The 25,816-nt window shown below is 41.4% G+C and overlaps 1 protein-coding gene across 1 annotated transcript; it reads left to right on the top strand.

Moving 5' to 3' along the window:
* Positions 1 to 6,753: 6,753 nt before the first annotated feature.
* Positions 6,754 to 22,958, top strand: si:dkey-275b16.2 (peroxisomal N(1)-acetyl-spermine/spermidine oxidase). The gene is made up of 10 exons (XM_038960270.1): positions 6,754 to 6,967; positions 13,896 to 14,072; positions 14,341 to 14,471; positions 14,554 to 14,741; positions 15,583 to 15,773; positions 17,434 to 17,603; positions 17,729 to 17,814; positions 17,920 to 18,032; positions 22,417 to 22,565; positions 22,676 to 22,958. Exons 1-10 carry the CDS (start codon positions 6,808 to 6,810, stop codon positions 22,826 to 22,828), a joined length of 1,518 nt encoding a protein of 505 aa, XP_038816198.1. The 5' UTR covers positions 6,754 to 6,807; the 3' UTR covers positions 22,829 to 22,958.
* Positions 22,959 to 25,816: the final 2,858 nt, after the last annotated feature.

Genomic DNA, 25,816 nt, shown 5'->3' with positions numbered 1-25,816 from the left:
CAATTGCACACTCCCTCAAAACTGCACATTTTAGAGTGTTCTTTTATTGTCCCAGCACAAGGTGCACCTGAGTAATGATCATGCTGTTTAATCAGCTTCTTGATATGCCACACCTGTCAGGTAGATGGATTATCTTGGCGAAGGAGAAATGCTCACTAAAAGGGATGTAAACTAATTTGTGCATACAATTTGAGAGAAATAAGCTTTTTGTGCATATGGAAACTTTCTGGGATCTTTTAACACAGCTCAAAAAAAATGGGACCAACACTTTACATGTTGCGTTTATATATTTCTTCTGTATATTTTAAATGCTATATTGTTATTAAATGTAGCAATTTCATGACAAGGGAACAACATTGAAGAGAGGAGGACCAAGGCGCAGCGTGATAACAATACATCTTCTCTTTTTATTTAAGACGAAGACGAAACGAAGAACACTTTACAAACTAAACAAAAAACGTGAAGCTATATAAACAATAAGTGCAGACACAGGCAACTTACACATAGACAATCACCCACGAACTACCTAATGAATATGGCACCCTAAATATGGTTCCCAATCAGAGACAACGATAGACAGCTGTCTCTAATTGAGAACCAATCTAGGCAACCATAGACATACATACACCTAGACTGAACACTGCCCCATAAACATACAAAAACCCCTAGACAATACAAAACACATACATCCCCCATGTCACACCCTGACCTAACTAAAATAATAAAGCGAACAAAGATAACTAAGGCCAGGGAAGAAGAATGTTAATAAACTCACTGGTTTGACACCACGAAATCAACTAAAATGGCTCTGCCAATAGCTCTATATTTGAAAATACTGTTATTGAAGAAAGATTGTTCAGAGATTAAATTATAAAAAATGTAAATTCATTATCATTTCTACACACTTTCTACCTGGTTTAAGTCATTTAAGTTCAGACTGGAGTGTTTTAATTACTATAGTCCTTGTAAGCCCATCGCTGTATCTGAGTTAGACATAGTTGCGAAATCCAGTGAAGGTGATAAGGAGCTATGGTGTGGAGATTTCAATATGCATAACAGCTTGTGGGGCAGAAATACCACAGATGCCAATTGTTTAGTGGTTGAAGATTTTATGGAGCGGAGGGGACTAGTTTGTATAATGATGGTCGGGGGACACGGGTAAATGTGACTAGAGGTACATCGTCATGTTTAGATTTTACATTGGTGTCCTCCTTCATTCCATTACTCCATTATACGTGAGTGGGATTTGAAGATAGATTCCACAATAGGTAGTGATCATTTCCCAGTCATGTGCAACATAGAGCTTGACATATGTTTTCAGAAAAGGGAACTGGTTTCAAATTGGTGCTTTGACAAAGCAATCTGGGAACTTTTTTACACTTTGTGTGAAAATGAGAGTCATAAATTGTCAATGGAAGGGTCAGTAGAAAACTGTGCTGCATCTGTAAATTCAGTCATATTGGATGCTGCCTTATTGGCTATTCCAATAAGATGAGGGGGATGGTAGAGGAAAGACAGTTCCTTGGTGGACGGAAGCATGTAATAAGGCGATTGATCGTGATAATGCTTTTAAAACATTGAAGAATAATTTGACATTTGATAGCATGATAGTCTTTCAGAGAAAGAGAGCATTGGGCTATAGGAAAGTCATTAGGAACACAAAGAAAGGTGCATGGTGGGATTTCTGTTCTTCTATAGGAAGGGAAACACAACTGGGGGATGTGTGGAAAATGCTAAAGAGGATGATGGGGAAAGGACAGACAGGACAGATACCTGTGATAGCTGAGAAAGATGTTATGGCTGTTCCAAACAAAGAAAAAGCAGACGCACTAGGAAGAGCTTTTGCAGCAGTGCATGAAGTTGGCAATCTACGAGATGAATGTAAAAGACGTACGGAAGAAAATATAAAAATGCATCAAGATGTAAACCGTAAGAAGTGTGATTCTGGAGAGTCATTGGATGCTGAATTCGCCATGTTTGAAAGGGCTTCAGAGGGGTGGGGTTTCACTGCTCCAGGTGAGGATTGATTATGCTACATTATGTTTAAACATCTGCCTACAGAAGTTTTGGGAAAGATTTTGAGTTTATTTAACAAAATATGGAGGACAGGAGTGCTACCATCAGGATGGAAACGTACTGTGGTTTTGCCTTTTGTCAAGCCTGGTAAAGATCCATCCAATCCTGCTAGTTATAGACCTATTGCACGTACATCAAATCTCTGTAAATGAATGGAAAAGTTGATTGTAGGAAGATTGATGTATTATCTAGAACAGTGGTTCCCAACCTTTTTCGGTAACTGTACCACCATATGAAATTGGCTCTGCCCAAAGTACCCCTAAAGTACCCACTCGTGTGCATTTTACCAGTAGGCCTATGGTCTCATGAGTCTTCTCAAGTACCCCATCTACCCCATTTAACTGGATTATGGATTTCTTGTTTGACCGAATCTTCCAGGTCAGGCTGGGATTGGAGTTATCAAGAGAATATGAGGTGGAAAATGGAACTCCACAGGGTAGTGCTATTAGTCCTATCTTATTCACGTTGATGATTGATGATATCTTTGGGGATATCGGAAAGGGTATAGGGGCAGCGTTACAAGCAGATGATGGTGCCATTTGGAAAAGGGGAAGGAATATTCCTTCTGTAATAGAGAAAATGCAAGGTGCTGTTGCAGCAGTAGAGGAATGGTCATTATCATGGGGTTTCAAGTTATCTTTATCTAAATCTTGCCACATGTTGTTCGCTAACAAAAAGATTAAGGAAGATGTTAGTGTTTAATTATATGTAGAACGAATGGAAAGGGTAACAGAATTGTATTATTTGGGGCTATAGTTTGATGAAAAGCTTACATGGAGATGTCACGTTACATGTATTGAGACTAATTGTAAGGAAGTATTACATCTTATGAGGACAATAGTTGGGCATGATTGGGGTGCAAATAGGCAATCTTTACTGAATATTTATTGTACTTTGATGAGATCGTCCATAGATAATGGGTGCTTTGTATATGGTTTTGCGGCTTTTACATTGCTGTTGTGTTTTGCATTTAAAACTACACCGGTTGAGGCTTTAGAATTAGATACTGGGGAAATGCCACTATCCCTTAGATGAGTTAAGCTAGCCCTGGCAGAATAGGCAAGACTGAAGGGTAGTACAGTATATCATCCTACACTGACAGTATTGAAAGACTGCTGGGAATATGAACGATATCAAAAGAAGGGTTTTGGCCCAGAGATTGGAAAAAGGGTTGAAGAATATGGACTCAGAGATATTGTTATATGGCCATCTGTGGCGTTAGGAAATGTGCCACCATAGTTTTATACAAGACCATATGTTGATCTTAGTCTGAAGAAAATAAACAGTGGTTAATGTAGGAACAATAGTGGATCAATATATTAGTAATATAAGGGCACAAGGCGAGACCCAGATGCAGACACAGGAGGCAGATGGTTAGAGTCTTTGTAGTTTATTTATAATCCAAAAAGGAGTAGGCAAGAGAATGGTCGTGGACAGGCAAAAGGTCAAGAGTCCAAAAGGTCAAGAGGTAAAAAGTGCCAGAAAGGCTCGATGTCAGGGCAGGCAGAAGGGTCAGGCGGGAACATACAAGATGAACTGGCACAGAGAGACAGGAAACACTGGGATAAATACACTGGGGAAAATAAGCGACACCTGGAGGAGATGGAGACAATCACAAGAACAGGTGAAACAGATCAGGACGTGACAAGTAATCCGTTTTATTCTTGTTTTGCAGTGTATACAAATGGTTCAAAGGATTCCATGAATTGGAAGACAGGAGCAGGTGTATTTATTCCTGCGTTTGATATTAATCTATGTAAGAGACTAACAAATTATTTATCTGTATATTCAACAGAAATGGTTGCGATAATTGTTGGATTGCAGTGGATAGTGGAGGTGCAACCAAGAAGAGTAGTAATATGTTTGGACTCTACATCAGTTTTGTGTAGTTTAAGACTCAAAAAGATATCGGAGTGGAATGTTTCCTGCATGGATTTTCGTAGCAGAGCGCCTATCAAGGGGGTTATTTCTGGGGTGGCGCAATAAATAAAGGTTGAGGAACATTGATTGAGTAGTTGGTGCACGTCGATTGACCTGTATGGTGGACGGAGAAATGAAGTTCACTTCATCCATCCTACTGTTCTTTGATGAAGAGTCTCTCCCTTCCATTGGCGATTTTAGCATGTAAATCTGGTGGGGCAACAAAAAAAAATGATGTGGGATGCATGTCATACACAACACAACACTAAACAGTATATTAATTGCACTGTAATGGTGACAAACGGTGCCCACAAACTGTTAGGGCCTACATAAAGCTGTCCCAACAGCAGTGCCAACATCTTACCAATGCTACATCTGGCTATCAGTGGAGCCTTGTCTGGCAGCGAAACAGTTCATTCAGCCTCATTTACTGCCTTTAAAAAAAACATAGTTGATATGGCTGACTTTCTTAAACAAATGTGGTTTCTAATGACAATTGAGATGTACAAACTATGGCATAAAGGGGATGACAAGCAGATACGAGGCAATCCGTCATTTTGATTAAAACGTTAATGAGCGAGCTAGGGCGGACATAGTCAATGTAACTATTTGTTTAGCACTTTTGAAATGTACAGCGACAGAATTCAGAACATGGGCCTTTCTTACAGTGTTCTCCCTGTACACCAAGTCAGAACCGTAGGATAAATAAAAGTGGCATATAAGCAGACAATGAAATCTCTTACAATATTTGATGATTGCATTCCTCTAAAACAGGTTATAGGCTACATGTGCACCACCAAGTCAGAACAGTAGGCAAAATTAAGAGGGGAAAATAGACCAAATTATTAGGGTGAGGCACATGGGCTACTAACATTTTACTACACAACATACACGTAGTATCACTTTCTTAGCTACAGAATACACATCTCCCGACATATTACATAATTTATGCAGCAGCATACAATACATTTTTGGACTCACCTTGTTGTGCTGTGCTCACTTGAACAGGAAGGTGGCACGGCGGTCCTTTGTGGGCAAATTTTGTCATCAAGTCTGGCATTCTCTGGATTTATGATACTTTCAAAACAACTGGGAACTCTGAAAAAAACAAGGTTGAATCATGATGACTCTAGAAAGAGCTACGAAATTCAAAGCGTATTTTCACAGTCGGAGCTCGTTTATTCCCGACTTCCCAGTTCACTTGAACTCACTGAAGTCAAGTTTTCACAGTTCCGAGTTAACAGTTTTGAGCGCGGCACAAATCATGCTTCATTGACAGCATGGCATTTTAAACTTGTAAAAGAGACCCTTAATTCCAGATTTGGGACCACACAGCCACTGTCACTGATTCCTTCCCAACCACTCATTGTTGAATTTGCAATTTCCAACTTGTTGTGTAATGTTTATGTCCAATGGCCGATGAGCACCGATACATTTAATCTATAATTTCTCTTCATATGACATGGATTAAAAATGATTTACCAGTAGATTGTCGACTTGATTCATGATGATGACTGCTAGCTAAGATTGTGAAAGTATGACGTTTACACGATCAGTCCAATCAAAGCTACTGTACATATAATGTTATTTGACGTCATTTTATCTGTGGCCAATGACCTTGAGCCTTCTTGGCTGTGCACTGCTATTGTAACTCTTTGGCATCATCCAAAGGGCAAACGTTTTTTAGGTCTACCCTTAGACTTGGTGGTGAAGTAGTGTCCTCATGAGTGACAGAACACTGAGCCAATCACGGTGCAACGCTCCGTATTTTCTGCTGGCTTGCCCCACCACCACCACAGAAAGCACTGAGCTTGCCTGAAACACCTGCATTTTGGAACTGCCTTACTCAAGAAAACAAAAAAGAGACAAAGTTTGTATGCAGCTTTAGTAACTCAATTATGTATATATTTTTTACATTGTTGCAAAGTGATATGTGACACGTATTAATGTTAAAATAACATGCGAAACAGGCAAGCCCCCCTCCCCCCAAAAAGATGTGGGGCTCCACTGCTCCCTTCCCATATAAACGTAGGATTCATGAGATGCCCAGTAAGAGCTTTTGTGCACAAGTCCCTTCAGTGTCATAAATGTAAAATATTTGGTCATGTGTCAAGTGTGTGCAGAATGGAAGAAATGCTGCATTTGTGGTGGTGAACATGCGCCTGAATTCTTGGAGTGCCCTATGAAGGGTGAAGGAGAATGAGGTGGCAAGGGTAAGGAGTGTCCAACGTGTCTCTTGTCTGGAGGCAGTGAGAACATGTAAAGGAACGTGTGGTGGGGAAGAAGCAGTGGTAAGTAGAGCCACCACGACCAGTGAAGGTTTCTCATCAACCGAGGGATAGTGAAATGCTACATGTTAAAAAGGTGGACTTTGTATTATTTATTGCAATAGTTATAAACTGCACAGCACAAGTGGAGAAGAAGTCTAAGGAAATTGGAATCATTGTGAATGCTGCTGAAGTTTTTTGGGGTCTTCGTGATTTCACAGCCGATGCAGTGTAAGAAATCATGTCGGTGCATGTGGCCCCAACACAGGCCCCTGAGCCTGTGTAGGGATGCATTTTGGAGTGGACTGTGATTGAAGAAGTATGATGTTTTTATTTTACTTGTTATTTTACGTGTTTTATTTAGTTTGATGTCGTTTTCCCCCTTTCCCGGAATGTTTTTTGTTGTTCTTATTCAATACCCCGTCCAGCTGGTGGCGGTAATGAACCATTAACATTGAATGCCAACCCCAGTTTAAACCCCATCGAAGAAGAATGAGTAAAGAGGGAGAGACGAAGACAGGTTGATAGACATCAGGATACGGTTATGGCGTTGCGACACGGTTTGGACTCGCAGATAGTAATAGTTGGCTGTGGAATATCTGGTATTGGAGCAGCTTTGAAGTTAACCAAACATGGTTTCCGCAATGTGAGGATCCTGGAAGCGACGGGGCGGAGTGGAGGAAGGATAAAGACAGGCAAAATGGGTAAGTATAGAGGGAACATGAGGAGAGGAAAGTGGTGCGTTCGATCGGATCACTTAATTTTGCCAAGTCGATTCTCACCGCTTTTCAAAGTGTTGCATTATGGGGAAAAAGTCAGATTTACGATTACATCTCGACTGCAGGAACTTTACAAAAATCATGTGATCAAAGGTCATGAAGTTATGTCTTCACTTCACCAACTGCATCCTGCAGCGGGTGGGTATAATTTGTGGAACATTCCAACAGGAATCTGTTCCAGAAGCTTCGTAAATAACAAGGTTACCAACAACAACGCAAACAAAGTTAGGGAGTGGGCTATTTCATTAAGTTTGTCACTCACCACGTTTATTCCGAAAAATGTCTGTCTTCACTCTGGAGCCTATAGACAAACATTAAGAATAAGCTACGTGGTGGGTTGATGCCTATTCAGCAGCTAGTTAGCTAGGTGAATTGATCATGCTACTTTGTATGCGTTGTTTGTTAGCAACCTTGTACTTTACGACGTTTTTGGAACATATTCCTGTTGGAACGTTCCACAAATTATACCCACCCTCCTGCAGCCATCAAGGTGATAGGCGAAAAACGTGAAGTTGATCGATCCCAGTCTAGGAAGGAGCTGTTTTTTTTGTTGTTGCATATGACAGTAACACATTCTTATGATGACTATAACATGTGTTGGCGTGTTATACTTCAACACGGTCTACTCGGGCAAATTTGGCGAACGGCTAAACTTGAACTCTCGTACACCTCGTGATGAAGACAGCCAAAGGCCTGCTTCTGTCTACTTACGAGTCGTAAACACAGCCTGCACTTGAAATATGGAGCATGCAATACGATTTATTTTGAATTTCTGAAGAGGTAACATCGTTGACCATTTAGCCAATTTATTGAAAACTAGGCAATATTACAGTTTGACTAGCCTAGCCAGCTACTTTAAACGTCAATTTGTGTTTAATTATCCATATCTCTGTCAGTGAATTAAAATGTTTGGCATGATTGTCTCATTTCAAGGAACTAGCTGCAAGCTTAACGAAACATTCAATAATATACTTTGCATAGAATCGCAAATAAAAGCATGTAGATGGAAATGTGTGTGTAATCATGTATGCTGGAATGGAGGTTAACAGGCTGACTACACCGCTAGCTTCGCAAAATAAATGTAGAAATCTATATTATTCAATCATTGCACCCACACTGCTTGCGTGGGCCAACGAGCATCTGCGTTGCCAAGCGCTAATAGGCTGACCGCTCCCGTCGCGTGCACGAGCGTTGCAAAATAAATTTAGAAATCTATGTTATTCAATTACTGCACCCACACTGCTCATTCTTCAAGGAGCGTAGAACTCCTTTCTATTTCTGACGCAAATCGCACTGCAAGTCCTGCCTCTCCCATCTCCTCATTGGTTATACCCACGTGGGTGATTGAAAGACAAACTGTGTTGCCGGTCAGTGTAGTAATACTATGAAAGTTTAGATGCCAATCACCATATAAGTTCAAAGATGAAAAAGCCTGGAAGGAGGAGAGATGACTAGAAATGATTCGGTTGGCTGTTTTATGTGTGGATTAATTGTCGGAGTAGAGGAACTTGTGCATTTCAGGTAAAATAACAACTCAATGTTTATATCCCAGGACAAATTAGCTAGCAACAGCAAGCTAGCGAAATAGGACAAATTAGCTAGCAAGTGCAAGCTAGCTAGCTAAATTGCCATAAATGTTTAATGCTTTTCGACCTGTCCCCAAATTAATGTAATTGGTTCAGAGTTTGTTTTGATATTTTAACCTGCGTGTCGTGATCATGTTTGGTGTGGGGGGGCAAAATAAATGTATGCACGATGGCGCACGCGCGCAGACGTTTTTGGTTCCGTGTTAGAGACCGCTGCAATATGCATATTTGCCAAAACATATTTAAGCAATAAGGCCCAAGGGGGTGTGGTATATGGTCAGTATACCACTGCTAGGGGCTGTTCTTATGCACGACGCAATGCGTTGCCATATACCACAATACCCTGAGGAGCCTTATTGCTATAATTAACTTGTTACCAACGTAATTCGAGCAGAAAAAATACATGTTTTGTCATACCTGTGGTATAGGTCTGATATATCATGGCTGTCAGCCAACCAGCATTCAGGGTTATGGAAGTATTCACACCTTTGACTTTTTCCAAATTCTGTTACAGCCTGAATTTGAAATTGATTACATTTAGATTTTGTGTCACTGGATTACACACAATAACCCATAATGTCAAAGTGAAATTGTTTTTAGACATTTTTACAAATGTTATAAAAAAATTAAAAGCTGAAATGTCTTGTCAAGTATTCAACCCCTTCTGCTTAACAAGTCACATAAGTTGTATGGGCTAATAGTGTGCAATAATAGTGTTTAACATGACTGCCTCATCTCTACCCCACACATACAATTATCTTTAAGGTCAAGCTGTGAATTTCAAATAAAGATTTCACCACAAAGACCATGGAGGTTTTCCAATGCTTCGCAAAGAAGAGCACCTACTGGTAAAAACTAAAAAGCAGACATTGCATATCCCTTTCAGCAAGGTGAAGTTATTCATTAAACTTTGGAGGGTGTATCAATGCACCCAGTCACTACAAAGATACAGGCGTCCTTCAGAACTCAGTTGCTGGAGAGGAAGGAAACCCCTCAGAGATTTCTTCATGAAGCCAATGGTGACTTGAAAACAGTAACAGATTTTAATGGCTGTGATAGGGAAAAAACTGAGGATGGATCAACTACATTGTAGTTACTCCACAATACTAACCTAATTGACAGAGTGAGAAGAAGGAAGCTTGTACAGACTAAAAATATTCCAAAATATACATTCTGTTTGCAACAAGGCACTAAAGTAAAACTGCTAAAAATGTGGTGAAGAAATTAACTTTGTCTTGAATACAAAGCCTAATGTTTGGGACAAATCCAACACATCACTGTGTACTACTCTTCATATTTTCAAGCATGGTGGTGGCTGCATCATGTTATGGGTATGCTTGTCATTGGCAAGGACTAGTGTGTTTTTTACGATAAAAAGAAACGGAATAGAGCTAAATCTTAGAGGTGAAAACCTGGTTCAGTCTGCTTTCCAACAGACACTGGGAGACAAATTCACCTTTCAGTAGGACAAATAACCTAAAACCCAAGGCTGAATATGCACTGCAGTTGCTCACCAACAATGTTCCTGAGTGGCTTAGTTACAGTTTTACTTAAATCTGCTTGGAAATCTATGGCAAGACTTGAAAATGGCTGTCTAGAAATGATCAACAACCAACTTGACAGAGCTTGAAGAATTTTATAAAAATATTGTACGATCCAGGTGTGCAAAGCGCTAAGAGTCTTAGTCTTACCCAGCGATTAAGCTTAGTCTTAATCGCTGCCAAAGGTTATTCTAACGTGTATTGACTCAGGGGTGTGCGTTCTTCTATAGATAAGATTTCTGTATTTCATTTTTCTCAAAACATGTTTTCACTTTTGGGGTATAATGTGTAGATGGTTGAGAAAAATATATTTAATCCATTGAGTTCAGGCTGTAACACAACAAAATGTGGAATAAATCAAGGGGTGTGAATACTTTCTGAAGGCACTGTAGCATACCTTGCAATACAATCTGTGCAATAAGATAACCACTTTGATTTCTAAACCATTAGTTCTCAAATAGCAGCTGACCAAATCCATGGTGGGCATGCATAGTAGAGGTCGACCGATTATGATTTTTCAATACCGATTATTGGAGGACCCAAAAAAGCCGATACCGATTAATCGTCCGATATTTTAAAATTGTATTTATTTGTAATAATGACAATTACAACAATACTGAATGAACACTTATTTTAACTTAATATAATACATCAATAAAATCAATTTAGCCTCAAATAAATAATGAAACATGTTCAATTTGGTTTAAATAATGCAAAAACAAAGTGTTGGAGAAGAAAGTAAAAGTGCAATATGTGCCATGTAAGAAAGCTAACGTTTAAGTTCCTTGCTCAGAACATGAGAACAAATGAAAGCTGGTGGTTCCTTTTAACATGAGTCTTCAATATTCCCAGGTAAGAAGTTTTAGGTTGTAGTTATTATAGGAATTATAGGACTATTTCTCTCTATACCATTTGTATTTCATATACCTTTGACTATTGGATGTTCTTATAGGCACTTTACTATTGCCAGTGTAACAGTATAGCTTCCATCCCTCTCCTCGCCGCTACCTGGGCTCGAACCAGGAACACATCGACAACAGCCACCCTCGAAGCAGCGTTACCCATGCAGAGCAAGGGGAACAACTACTCCAAGTCTCAGAGCGAGTGACGTTTGAAACGCTATTAGCGCGCACCCCGCTAACTAGCTAGCCATTTCACATCGGTTACACCAGCCTAATCTCGGGAGTTGATAGGCTTGAAGTCATAAACAGCGCAATGCTTGAAGCATTGCGAAGAGCTGCTGGCAAAATGCACGAAAGTGCTGTTTGAATGAATGCTTACGAGCCTGCTGTTGCCTACCATCGCTCAGTCAGACTGCTCTATCAAATCATAGACTTAATTATAACATAATAACACAGAAATACGAGCCTTATGTCATTAATATGGTCGAATCCGGAAACTATCATCTCGAAAACAAAACGTTTATTCTTTCAGTGAAATACGGAACCGTTACGTATTTTATCTAACGGGTGGCATCCATAAGTCGAAATATTCCTGTTACATTGCACAACCTTCAATGTTATGTCATAATAATGTAAAATTCTGGCAAATTAGTTCGCAATGAGCCAGGCAGCCCAAACTGTTGCATATACCCTGACTCTGCGTGCAATGAACACAAGAGAAGTGACACAAGTTCACCTGGTTAATATTGCCTGCTAACCTGGATTTCTTTTAGCTAAATATGCAGGTTTAAAAATATATACTTCTGTGTATTGATTTTAAGACAGGCATTGATGTTTATGGTTAGGTACACGTTGGAGCAACAACAGTCCTTTTTCGCGAATGCTCACTGTATCGATTATATGCAACGCAGGACACGCTAGATAAACTAGTAATATCATCAACCATGTGTAGTTATAACTAGTGATTATGATTGATTGATTGTTTTTTATAAGATAAGTTTAATGCTAGCTAGCAACTTACCTTGGCTTCTTACTGCATTCGCGTAACAGGCGGGGTCCTCGTGAGGCAGGTGGTTAGAGCGTTGGACTAGTTACCCGTAAGGTTGCAAGATTGAATCCCTGAGCTGACAAGGTAAAAATCTGTCATTCTGCCTATGAACAAGGCAGTTAACCCACCGTTCCTAGGCCGTCATTGAAAATAAGAATGTGTTCTTAACTGACTTGCCTAGTTAAATAAATGTGTAAAAAAAAAAAATGTTATGGAAACTTGAAATCGGCCCTAATTAATCGGCCATTCCGATTAATCGGTCGACCTCTAATGCATAGTGTTCGATGTATTGGAATTTAAGGTATGGAGAATGATAAATAACTGGGGTTTCTGGGATAATGGTGTTTTGAGCCATGACCAGCCTGTCAAAGCACTTCATGGCTACAGATGTGAGTGCTACGGGTCGCTAGTCATTTAGGCAGGTTACCTTGGTGTTCTTGGGCACAGGGACTATGGTGGTCTGCTTGAAACATGTAGGTATTACGGACTCGGCCAGGGACAAGTTGAAAATGTCAGTGAAGACACTTGCCAGTTGGTCAGCGCATGCTCGCAGTACACATCCTGGTAATCCGTCTGGCCCTGCGGCCTTGTGAATGTTGACCTGTTTAAAGGTCTTGCTCACATCGGTTACTGGCTTACAGAAACAAGATAACAACGTAGACCTATCTTTGCTAAATATGTTAACTTGAACCCGTTTGCAGTCCACATTGTTCTAAGTAATTGCATGGCTGCAATAGCATTCACACTGATATAGGATCTAGGCCTATTGTAAATTGCATTATGGCTGTGCATGGACATGCCAAACATTGTCAATAAGCAAGATTACATTAATTAATTATTGGTAAGGCCTAAAAAGAGAATGAATAATACAATTCAAATTCTAAATAGGCTATGTCACACTTACAGGCACCATCCTTTCTCCCCGTGGGCATATAATGTTAAAACAACACAGACTATTTATGGTTTTACACACATCCAAACTTTTCACAGTAGCTGGGCAAAGATCCAATATATGCTGAACAAAAATGTAGCATGCAACAATTTCAAAGATTTTACTGAGTTGCAGTTCATATAAGGAAATAAATTGAAATAAATTCATTAAGCCATAATCTATGGATTCCACATGACTGTGCAAGATCGCAGTCATGTTTGGGCCTGGGAGGGCTTAGGCCCACCCACTTGGGAGCAAGGCCCAGCCAATCAGAATGAGTTTTTCCCCACAAAAGGGCTTTATTACAGACAGAAATAACCCCCCCCCCCCCCCCCTAAATAATCCTGCAGAAGCCAAATGTGGAGGTCCTGGGCTGGCGTGGGCTTCACGTGGTCTGCGGTTGTGAGGCCAGTTGGACGTACTGCCAAATTCTCTAAAACAACGTTGGAGGCGGCTTATGGTAGAGAAATTAACATTCAATTCTCTGGCAACAGCTCTGGTGGACGTTCCTGCAGTCTGGCCATCTACTCCGATTTCAGGGCACTCTCGTCTGATTGCGCCAGAGTGCAGAATAACTGCTGAATTTAGAAACGTGCAACACCCATTGAATATGACCGGTGTCAATAAACATTGTCAAAAAAGCATGTGATACAGTAGGCTGTATCTTTATCAATATGCCGTAATATATCAAACCATGATGCTTCTTTTAACTGCAGTCTGTATCATAAAACCATAACACTTATTTGTATTGCTGTGTGTAATTGTGTAACCTACTCATACGCTGTATGTTGCTAAACTTATTTGAATGTATTACTCTCTCTCTCCCTTCCCACTCTCTCCTCTAGGTAATAACATCATAGAGATTGGTGCTAACTGGATCCATGGTCCGTCGGAGGCTAACCCAGTGTTCTGTCTGTCCAGACAGTACAGCCTGCTGGACCCAGAGAGCCTGACTCCGGAGAACCAGGACCTGGCTATAGGAGGTCACCCACCATGGGTACCAAACTGGTTCTCCAGCTCCGGTAAAAAGTTGGGCCAGGCAGAGACTGATTTTAATGGATGAAAATGTAATATTACGTCACCCAGTCAGTTTTTGTCCGTCAAAAGTTCAAATGAGTTGAGCTAACATGAGTTGCATATGTACAAGCGACAGACCAAACTGTGGATGCGCTCTCCGTTCTTTTTTTTTTGTCTGTCAATGTAATGAACCCCATAGAAAAACCATTGGGTCATACAAAGTCTTACTTAGCTAGTCAGCAGTTCGTTAACATTGAGTTATGTTTCTACCAGGTCATAAGCTGACTCCAGAGCTGACGGGTCCTGCTGTAGAGCTGTTTGCTGAGGTGTTGGAGGAGGGAGGAGAGTTCAGCGAACAGGGAGGAGAACCGTACAGCAGTGTTGGGGAGTTCATAAGGACAGAGGTACGTCACGCAACATGCGCCCACACACATACACACACCGTATACCTATATCTGTCTGCCTGTTAAATGTGTGTGTGTGTAGGTGCGTCAGCGTGCAGCAGAGCGGTGGCAAGGTGACAGTCTGTCCTGTCAGTCTGTCCGTCTGTCTTTGATCAGTACTCTGCTGAAGGCGGAGTGTTGTGTGAATGGAACACACACTCTGGACACGCTGGGCCTGGGAGCCTTTGGACTGTACAAAACCTTGCCTGGATTGGACTGCACCTTCCCCCGGTCAGTTTGTGTGTGTGCCCGCAGGGATGGGGGAAAGTAGGGGTGCGGCTGGGGGTTAAATGGAATAGTAACTGAAATCTGGACACGGACTGTACTCCTATAACCTCTCACATGTAGCCTAATATAATATTAGTAGGCTACAAAATTAACTTTTGGTGTATTATTTTACTGCAAGAAGCGTTTCTTGCTGTAAAATGATACACCAAATGTTAATTTTGTCTCTGGAACAGGAGTGGGGAAATATGATGCATTTATTTCAGCATTTTGAGAGAATGCGAATGGACCGTTAAGCACGGTGCAAATCTTTTTCAGAGAAATAAAGCTGACAGTAGGCTATTTTAACCACATCAAAATATGCATCCAAGACCAACTGAAATATTATCCAAATCTTGTTGGATCGCTTTCACAGCTTTTCATAAAACCGGTCAAACTGATGTCAATTGGAAGTTTTACAGAAAATCTTTGCGGGTTATTGCAGTTTCTCCCCGGGTCTCTAAACGTTAAAAAATAACTTTACAGATGTCAGCTAGATTATTGATACATTTCTTCTATTTATGACTTTATTCTGGTGAGCAAGGCTTCATTAAGTATTATAGGGCAACAAGTAATGACCGACGAGAAGCTGCATGTATCTAATTCTAAACAAGTTGAGTAACAAATAGCCTACCAAATGTCGTAAATTCCAAGCATAAAAATATCGAAATTAGGCTGTCAAAAAATCCTTCTGCTGTCTGCGTGTGTGTGTCTGTGTATGCACGTGTGTGTATAGACATCGATTGCACTTCTCTCCGTTTACCGCTGTGCGCGTGGCTTGACTAGACTGTTGTTCTGTCTCTTTCAGAGGTTATGAAGGGTTAATCACCAACTTGATGAACGAGCTTCCTACTGGGGTAGTCTCCTACCATCGACCAGTCAGCTGTGTCCACTGGCAGAGGGTGGTGAGGAAAGGAGGGAGAGAGTACCCTGTAGTGGTGGAGTGTGAAGATGGAGAGAGAATCCCAGCGGACCACGTCATCCTCACTGTCCCTCTTGGTAGGTCACACACACACACACACACACACACACACACACACACACACAGATGTCAAGTGACTACTGTTAAAATGTTCTCTTATATTACATTTTATGACATCTCTTCTAAGTTTCTAAACATTAACATTTTATAACCAGTAACAAACATTGTGACCTTACCTTCTCAAACAACTTGAAGTCTGAGTTTTCTGTGCTGCCAGGCTACCTAAAGAGGCACCATGTCATGTCACTCTTCTCATTTACTATTTTTTAGAACAATAACTACACTGAATAAAAATATAAATGCAGCAATTTCAAAGATTTTACTGAGTTACAGTTCATATAAGGAAATCAGTGCAGATATGCATCTGTTGGTCACAGATACCTTTAAAAAAAAAGTAGGGGCGTGGATCAGAAAACCAGTCAGTATCTGGTGTGACCACCATTTGCCTCATGCAGTACGTCACATCTCCTTCACATAGAGTTGATCAGGCTGTTGATTGTGGGATGTTGTCCCACTCCTCTTCAATGACTGTGCGAAGTTGCTGGATATTGGCGGGATCACGCTGTCGTACACGTCGATCCAGAACATCCCGAACATGCTCAATGGGTGGCATGTCTGGTGAATATGCAGGCCATGGAAGAACTGGGACATTTTCAGTTTCCAGGAATTGTGTACAGATCCTTGCGACATGGGGCCGTGCATGAACATGCTAAAACATGAGGTGATGGAGGCGGATGAATGGCACGACAATGGGCCTCGGGATCTCGTCATGGTATCTCTGTGTGTTCAAATTGCCATCGATAAAATGCAATTGTGTTTGTTGTCCATAGCTTATGCCTGCCCATACCATAATCTCACCGCCACCATTGGGCACTCTGTTCACAACGTTGACATCAGCAAGCCGGTACAGTTGAAACCAGGATTAATCCGTGAAGAGCACACCTCTCCAGCGTGCCAGTGTCCATCGAAGGGGAGCAGTTGCCCACTGAAGTCAGATACGACGCTGAACTGCAGTGAGGTCAAGACCATGGTGAGGACGACGAGCACGCAGATGAGCTTCCCTGAGACGGTTTCTGACATTTTGTATGGAAATTCTTTGGTTCCGCAAACCCCCAGTTTCATCAGCTGTCTGGGTGGCTGGTCTCAGACGATCCCGTAGGTGAAGAAGCCGGATGTGGAGGTCCTGGGCTAGCATGGTTACACGTGGTCTGTGGTTGTGAGGCCGGTTGGACATACTGGCAAGTTCTCTAAAATTACGTTGGAGGCTGCTTATGGTAGAAAAATGAACATTTAAATTCTCTGGGAACAGCTCTGGTGCACATTCCTATAGTCAGCATGCCAATTACACGCTCCCTCAGAACTTGAGACATCTGTGGCATTGTGTTTGACAACTTCACATTTTAGTGGCCTTTTTATTGTCCGCAGCACAAGGTGCACCTGTGTAATAATCATTCTGTTTAATCAGCTTCTTGATTATCTTGGCAAAGGAGAAATGCTCACTAACAGGGATGTAAACAAATTTGTGCACAAAATTTGAGAGAAATTTGCATAATGTGCGATTGGAACATTTCTGGGATATTTTATTTCAGCTCATGAAACATGGGACCAATACGTTTTACATGAAGTGTTTACATTTTTGTTCAGTGTACCTAATAATATCTACTATTATTTTATCAGGTTATCTGAAGAAGCATCATGGTACCCTACTCTCCCCTCCTCTACCCCTCCACAAGCTGCACTCTGTTCAGAGGATGGGCTTTGGAACCAACAACAAGATCTTTGTGGAGTTTGACCAACCCTGGTGGGACAACGACTGTGAGGTCATATACCTGGTCTGGGAAGACGAGGTATGAAACACATAGCATGTGGGGAAAAGAGTATTGGGCCCAAAACGGATCCTTGAGGAACACAATTATATATCTATCATTGCAAACACACAGACAGTAACAGTAGTTTTACTGTTGCCCTCTAGTCAGACTTGGTGGACCAGGTATCAGATGTGGAGAGACTCTGGATCAAGAAACTGTTTGGTTTCACTGTCCTCAAACCCACTGAGAGGTAACTGAGACATACACACAAACCAAAAATCTCAAACTCAATGTCTTGAACTCCCCACGCCTCTTGCCTCTCACCCTCTTTCCCCCTCTACCCCTGTCTCTCCAGGTATGGCCATGTGTTGTGTGGCTGGATCGCTGGTCATGAGTCTGAGTTCATGGAGACTCTGCCAGAACAGGACGTCACACACTCCATAACACACCTGATACGCAGGTTCACAGGTAAACCTTCTAACATCTAACCCCTCCATCACATGCCTCATACGCAGGTTAACCCATTGTACTTTCATGTCTGTATTCTACACTTCAGTCAGTAGTGTGTTAATCTTTTGTTCCCTTTTTGTTCGCAGAGGCGAACTAGCTACTACTAGGTATTCCTGCTTCCCCACGGTGGAGTTGCTTGGGTAGCTCTCTTGTTTAGTATAGCGTTAAGTCGCTTGGTTATTCTAAACGGACCGTGCTTTGGTCAAAGAGGCTATTTAGCCTAGCTTAGACTGAAAAGACTCCTGGCTAACGTCAGCTAGCAGGCTTGACTTCCTGTGAATGAAGCTTTCCCCCAGCGTTATGGCAACCCCATTCCTATTTCCAATTCCTGGATTTGGAGGATGTCGAGGAAGCGGGTCTTGCGTGCACCTCCGATGAGGAAGCAGCCCCTTTAAACTTGGCTAGGCTAACCCCCGGTGCGAGGGGCCTTAACACAGGTCTGAGCGACCAATGCACCCCTCCCCTCCCCCCTGGGTGTCTCATTACTGGGATTCACTGATGATTCCTGCCTGTAGCTCACTAGTCCCTATGAGGTGTCTAGTGGTACAGGTTATGGGCTCTGTAGGCGATTGGGTGTTGGTAACGGAGTCGAGGGAACAAGCAGGGTTGGATCCCGAAAGGAGCGGTCTTTCTCGAGCTCAACACTTTTAATTCCTGGGAATTCTATTTTATTATGAATCGCCCCTGGGTCAATCCACATCCAAAAAGCACAATAAAAAGGGGTTATGACACCCACCATCTCAGATTGTTCAGAAATCGTTTATTATGTTAAAAACGGGTAAAATTAGCATTCCTGCAACATTATTACGTTGAAATAGAATTTGATCTCAGAAATTAAGCTAATTGATTGCACCCAAATTGGCAATTTTTTTATTTATAGGATTCATATATTTTAGTGTAGTACCTAACATCCGATTTGGATCAAACTTATTTGGACATGAAGAATCCAAAGAAATTGTGAAAAGCCACCCATGGACACGCCACGCCAATCACACCCCAACAACGAGTATATAGTATCAGTGCTCAGTGTCTGACAAGTAGTATGGAGCTGCGGCTTGGAGTATTGTTTCTTCATCCTTGGATATGAAGTGTGAAAATGCTAATATAGGTTCCATTGACTTGCATTGGATTTGTGCCACAAACGCTAAAAAAAGTTTGCATTTGAAACATTGGCCAGGTAAACAAAACCAAAGCGTGGGTTTCTGTCATACCTTGTCCATAGACTGCTTACAGGGTAAGGAAACTAATATGTAATTTGGGTGAACTATTCCTTTAACATTGAGGGTGGGGGTGATTCTTAAAAAATGTAAATCACCTAAAAGCAGGAACAGAACCATCTAGTCGTCAGGATGTACAGTGCATTCGGAAAGACCCTTTCACTTTTTCCGCATTTCGTTACGTTACTTATTCTAAAATTTATTAAATCATTTATTTTTTCTCATCAATCTACACACAAAATACCCCATAATGACAAAGAAAAAACAGGTTTTTAGAAATGTTTGCAAATGTATTTAAAATTAAAAACATATCTGATTTACATAAGTATTCAGAGCCTTTACTCAGTACTTTGTTGAAGCACTTTTGGCAGCGATTACAGCCTCAAGTCTTCTTGGGTGTGATGCTACAAGCATGGCATACCTGTATTTGGGGAGTTTCTCCCATTCTAATCTGCAGATTCTCTCGAGCTCTGTCAGGTTGGATGGGGACTGTTGCTGCACAGTTATTTTACGGTCTCTTCAGAGGTGTTCGATCGGGTTCAAGTCTGGGCTCTGGCTGGGCAACTCAAGGACATTCAGATATTTGTCATGAAGCCACTCCCGCGTTGTCTTGGCTGTGTGCTTGTCCTGTTGAAGGTGAACCTTTGCCCCAGTCTGCTCTCTGAAGCAGGTTTTCATCAAGGATCTCTCTGTACTTTTCTTCGTTCATCTTTCCCTCGATCCTGACTACTGAAAAACATCCCCACAGCAGGATGCTGCCACCACCATGCTTCACTGTAGAGATGGTGCCAGGTTTCGTCCAGACGTGACACTTGGTGTTCAGGCCAGATAATCTTATTTCTCATGGTCTGAGAGTCCTTTAGGTGGCTTTTGGCAAACCAAGCAGGCTGTCATGTGCATTTTACTGAGGAGTGGCTTCCGTTTGGCCACTCTACCATAAAGGCCTGATTGGCGGAGTCCTGCAGAGATGGTTGTCCTTCTGGAAGTTTCTGCCATCTCCACAGAGGAACTCTGGAGCTCTGTCAGAGTGAACATCGGGTTCTTGGTCACCCCCCTGACCAAGGCCCTTCTCCCCCGATTGCTCAGTTTGGCCTGGCTGCCAGCTCTAGGAAGACTCTTGGTGGGTTAGGGTTCTCTCCCGGAGCTCTACGGACAATTCCTTCGACCTCATGGCTTGTATTTTTGCTCTGACATGCACTGTCAACTGTGGGACCTTATATAGACAGGTATGTGCCTTTCCAAGTCATGTCCAATCAATTGAATGTACCACAGGTGGACTCCAATCAAGTTGTAGAAACATCTCAAGGAAACAGGATGCACCTGAGCTCAATTTCAAGTCTCATAGCAAAGAGTATGAATACTATTTAATATATATATTTTTAATCTAAAAACCTGTTTTCATTTTGTCATTATGTGCTATTGTGTGTAGATTGAGGAACATTTTGTCATTTAATCAATTTTAGAATCAGGCTGTAACGTAACAAAATGTGGAAAAGTGAAGGGGTCTGAATACTTTCGTAAGCACTGTAGGATGGGACAAAAACTTTACTTTGTCATGACTCTCCTGATAGGATCCAAAGATCAGGTTACAATGGATCAGTTTCTACTGAGCCCTCTCACCCGCAGAGGGGAGGAGGAATTGGTGTGGGGGTTTTATGACACCTCACATCGATCGTAAATTGTGCAAACTTCAGTCATGGAGCAAAGTTTTCTTTTTCTTTCTTTTTTTTACAGCAGTGGCTTCTTCCATGGTGTCCTCCCATGAACACCATTCTTTAGTGTTTTATGTATCGTAGACTCGTCAACAGAGATGTTAGCATGTTCCAGAGATTTCTGGAAGTCTTTAGCTGACACTCTAGGACTCTTCTTAACCTCATTGAGCGTTCAGCTCTGTGCTCTTGCAGTCGTCTTTGCAGGACGGCCACTCCAAGGGAGAGTAGCAACAGTGCTGAACTTTCTCCATTTATAGACAATTTGTCTTACAGTGGACTGATGAACATCAAGGCTTTTAGAGATACTTTTGTAACCCTTTCCAGTTTTATGCAAGTCAACAGTTCTTAATCTTAGGTCTCCTGAGATCTCTTTTGTTTGAGGCATGGTTCACATCAGGCAATGCTTCTTGTGACTAGCAAACTCACCAAAAAAAAATGTATAGGGCGAGGCAGCTCAGCTCATCTCATTGATTGGACTCCAGGTTAGCTGACTCCTAACTTCAATTAGCTTTTGGAGAAGTCATTAGCGAAGGGGTTCACATACTTTTTCCAACCTACACTGTGAATGTTTAAATTATGTTTTCAATATAGACAAGAAAAATACAATTTGTGTTATTAGTTTTTAAGCACACTAAGTTTGTCTATTGTTGTGACTTAGATGAAGATCACATCAGATCAAATTTGATGACCAATTTATGCAGAAATCCTGGTAATTCCAAAGGGTTCACATACTTTTTCTTGTCACTGTAGCAGCAAGGGTTACCTAGCGGTGTACGTGCCCACTCTACCCAGGGGTCTGGCAGCGTCTTGGGCTTTATTTAATTAAAGAATTGACTGTTGGATATTTGTGCGGTGGCAAGTTGGGCATCACCACACTTTTGTGAGGTTTGTCGCTTGGATGTCACTGCTCCAAGTGTAGCCCATAGCGTGCTGACAGGAGAGGGTCATTAGGCAGCGTGCAATACCCAGACTACTGGCCTGGGCCTGGGTGGTCTTCCATGGGCCATTTCACTTGGTATCCATTGGGCCGGCTTGGGGCAGTATTACATTTCCCCATAGTTGTGTTGTACCAAGTGAAAGTGAATGTAACGTTATGACTATAACTACTTTTCCTTGGAGGAAAATGAGGTACAACGTCTGTTTGGCCCTGCGCCACCCGGTTCTGGGTTCAGTGAGGTGTGGTACTGAATTGAAGGAATATATCCGAGCCTCAGAGTTATCACCTGTGGAAGGCAGGGCTTCCAGCGAGGCGTGGATTTCATTGGCCTTGTCAGGAGTGACTTTAGTTCTTCAATATAAGTTGCGACTGTGTTACTCCACATAGTTGGATTGTACCTCGTCTCCCTCCTTCAGGGAACAGTAGTTATAGTCATAACGTTACGTTTCTGTGTGTTTGTGTCTGTGTGTGTGTAGGGAACCCAACCATCACTCCACGGCGTGTCCTGAGGTCTCAGTGGTTCCATGACCCATGGACCTGTGGCTCCTACACCTACACCGCCACTGGAACCTCACTGCAGGATATACACAACCTGGCTGAACCACTACCACAACAAGGGGAACAGGTATACACACATACACAGTTCATGTGGTGTATTCTGTCATCTTTTGACCCACTTTCTCTCTCTCTCTCTCATATATTCTCTCTCTTATATATTCTCTCTCTCTCTCTCAGCCTCTCCAGGTGTTGTTTGCTGGAGAGGCCACCCATCCTTCCTTCTTCTCCACTGTCCATGGAGCGCTGCTTACTGGCTGGAGGGAAGCTGGTAGACTCATATCTCACTACTCCGCGCCCAGCACATTCCAGCCAACCAGATCAAAGCTATAAGGACAAGAACTCACTCGTTGTAAAAGTGTTATATACTGAACAAAAATATAAATGCAACATGCAACAAGGTTTTACTGAGTTACAGTTCGTAGAAGGAAGTCAGTCAATTGAAATAGATAAATTAGGCCCTAATCTATTCATTTCACATGACTGGGCAGGGGCACAGCCACCCACTGAGGAGCCAGGCCCAGCCAATTAGAATGAGTCCCCCCCCCCCCCCCCCACAAAAGGGCTTTATAACGGACATAAATATTCCTCAGTTACCTTTTATTGTCCCCAGCACAAGGTTCACCTGTGTGATCATCTTGCTGTTTAATCAGCTTCTTTATATGCCACACCTGTCAGGTGGATGGATTGTCTTGGCAAAGGAGAAATGCTCACTAACAGGGATGTAAACAAATTTGTGCACAAAATTTGAGAGAAATACGCTTTTTGTGTATGGAAGATTTCTGTGATTTAAAAATTATTATTTTTTTCGGCTCAAGAAACATAGGACCAACACTTTGCATGTTGCGTTTTATATTTTTGTTCAGTATAAGTTACCCTTATGTTTAGTTCTAGGATCCGCTTACCCTCCACAAGTCCTAATATTAACCATTATTGGAGAAGCACAAAACAGAACTTAAAACAACTTGATCTTACACCAAAGGGCTCCATATCTTTGACTTTCCAACGTGGGTTAATGTTCCCAGAACCTATTGCTACTGAACCATTTGTTGAGTATTATGATCTTCACCAAAGATTTGTTTTAGGAGATTATTCACAATTTTGAAATTGTTTTGATTATTACTTAAATCAAATTAATTTGAAGCCACTCAGTCTCATGGTGTCTGATTTTTCTGTTAATAATTGGTGTTTAAATCTAATGATTTTAGATTTCACAATGTTCGCCATTACTTTCGGTGTCTTAAATTATTTTTTTATGTAATGTTTAATATCACGCCTTAAATCTGTCCTCTTAAATATTCTGTTCATATCAATAAAAAACTGATGTATTGCACAATAGGAAATGTTTTGTTCTCTCTCTCTCTAATATATATATATATATATATAAATATATAGTTGAAGTCGGAAGTTTACATACACTTAGGTTGGAGTCATTAAAACTCGTTTTTCAACCACTCCACACATTTCTTGTTAACAAACTAGTTTGGGCAAGTCTGTTGTGTCATGCACAAAGTAGATGTCCTAAGTCATTTTTCAAACAATTGTTTACAGACAGATTTTTCAAACAATTGTTTACAGACAGATTATTTATCTTATAATCCACTGTATCACAATTCCAGGGGGTCAGAAGTTTATATACACTAAATTGACTGCCTTTAAACAGCTTGGAAAATTCCAGAAAATGATGTCATGGCTTTAGAAGCTTCTGATAGGCTAATTGACATCATTTGAGTCAATTGGTGGTGTACCTGTGGATGTATTTCAAGGCCTACCTTCAAACTCAGTGCCTCTTTGCTTGACATAGGAAAAACAAAAGAAATCATCCCCAAAAAATTGTAGACCTCCACAAGTCTGGTTCATCCTTGGGAGCAATTTCCAAACGCCTGAAGGTACCACGTTCATCTGTACAAACAATAGTACGCAAGTATAAACACCATGGGACCACACAGTAATGTGGAAAACTGGTGCGAAAAGTGCAAATCAATCCCAGAACAACAGCAAAGGACCTTGTGAAAATGCTGGAGGAAACAGGTACGAAAGATATCAATATCCACGGTCCTATATCGACATAACCTGAAAGGCCGCTCAGCAAGGAAGAAGCCACTGCTCCAAAACCGCCATTAAAAAGTCAGACTACGTTTTTCAACTGCACATGTGGACAAAGATCGTACTTGTTGGAGAAATGTTCTCTGGTCTGATGAAACAAAAATAGAACTGTTTGGCCATAATGACCATCGTTATGTTTGGAGGAAAAAAGGGGACGCTTGCAAGCTGAAGAACACCATCCCAACCGTGAAGCACGGGGGTGGCAGCATCATGTTGAGGGGGTGCTTTGCTGCAGGAGGGACTGGTGCACTTCACAAAATAGATGGCATCATGAGGCAGGAAAATGATATGAATATATTGAAGAAACATCTCAAGACATCAGTCAGGAAGTTAAAGCTTGGTCGCAAATGGGTCTTCCAAATGGACAATGACTCCAAGCATACTTCCAAAGTTGTGGCAAAATGGCTTAAGGACAACAAAGTCAAGGTATTGGAGTGGCCATCACAAAGCCCTGACCTCAATCCTATAGAAAATTTGTGGGCAGAACTGAACAAGTGTGTGCGAGCAAGGAGGCCTACACACCTGACTCAGTTACATCAGCTCTGTCAGGAGGAATGGGCCAAAATTCACCCAACTTATTGTGAGAAGCTTGTGGAAGGCTACCCGAAACGTTTGACCCAAGTTAATCAATTTATAGGCAATGCTACCAAATACGAATTGAGTGTGTGAACTTCTGACACACTGGGAATGTGATGAAAGAAATAAAAGCTGAAATAAATAATTCTCTACTATTATTCTGACATGTCACATTCTTAAAATAAAGTGGTGATCCTAACTGTGCTAAAACAGGGAATTTTTACTAGGGTTAAATGTCAGGAATTGTGAAAAACTGAGTTTAAATGTATTTGGCTAAGGTGTATGTAAACTTCCGACTTCAACTGTATATATACAGTCAGTACCAGTCAAAAGTTTGGACACACCTACTCATTCAATGGTTTTACTATTTTCGACATTGTAGAGTAATAGTGAAAACATAAGCTATGAAATAACACATGTAGCAACCAAACAAGTGTTAAACAAATCAAAATATATTTTATATTTGAGATTCTTCAAAGTAGCCACCCTTTGCCTTGATGACAGCTTGGCATTCTCTCAACCAGCTTCACCTGGAATGCTTTTCCAACAGTTCCCACATATGCTGAGCACTTGTTGGCTGTTTTTCCTTCACTCTGCGGTCCAACTTATCCCAAACCATCTCAATTGGGTTGAGGTTGG

This window comes from Salvelinus namaycush, chromosome 22 (genome assembly GCF_016432855.1).
Source record: "Salvelinus namaycush isolate Seneca chromosome 22, SaNama_1.0, whole genome shotgun sequence".
Taxonomy (NCBI): Eukaryota; Metazoa; Chordata; class Actinopteri; order Salmoniformes; family Salmonidae; genus Salvelinus; species Salvelinus namaycush.
The sequence above is the reverse complement of the archived record's forward strand: the minus strand, read 5'-3'. Positions and strand labels throughout refer to the sequence as shown.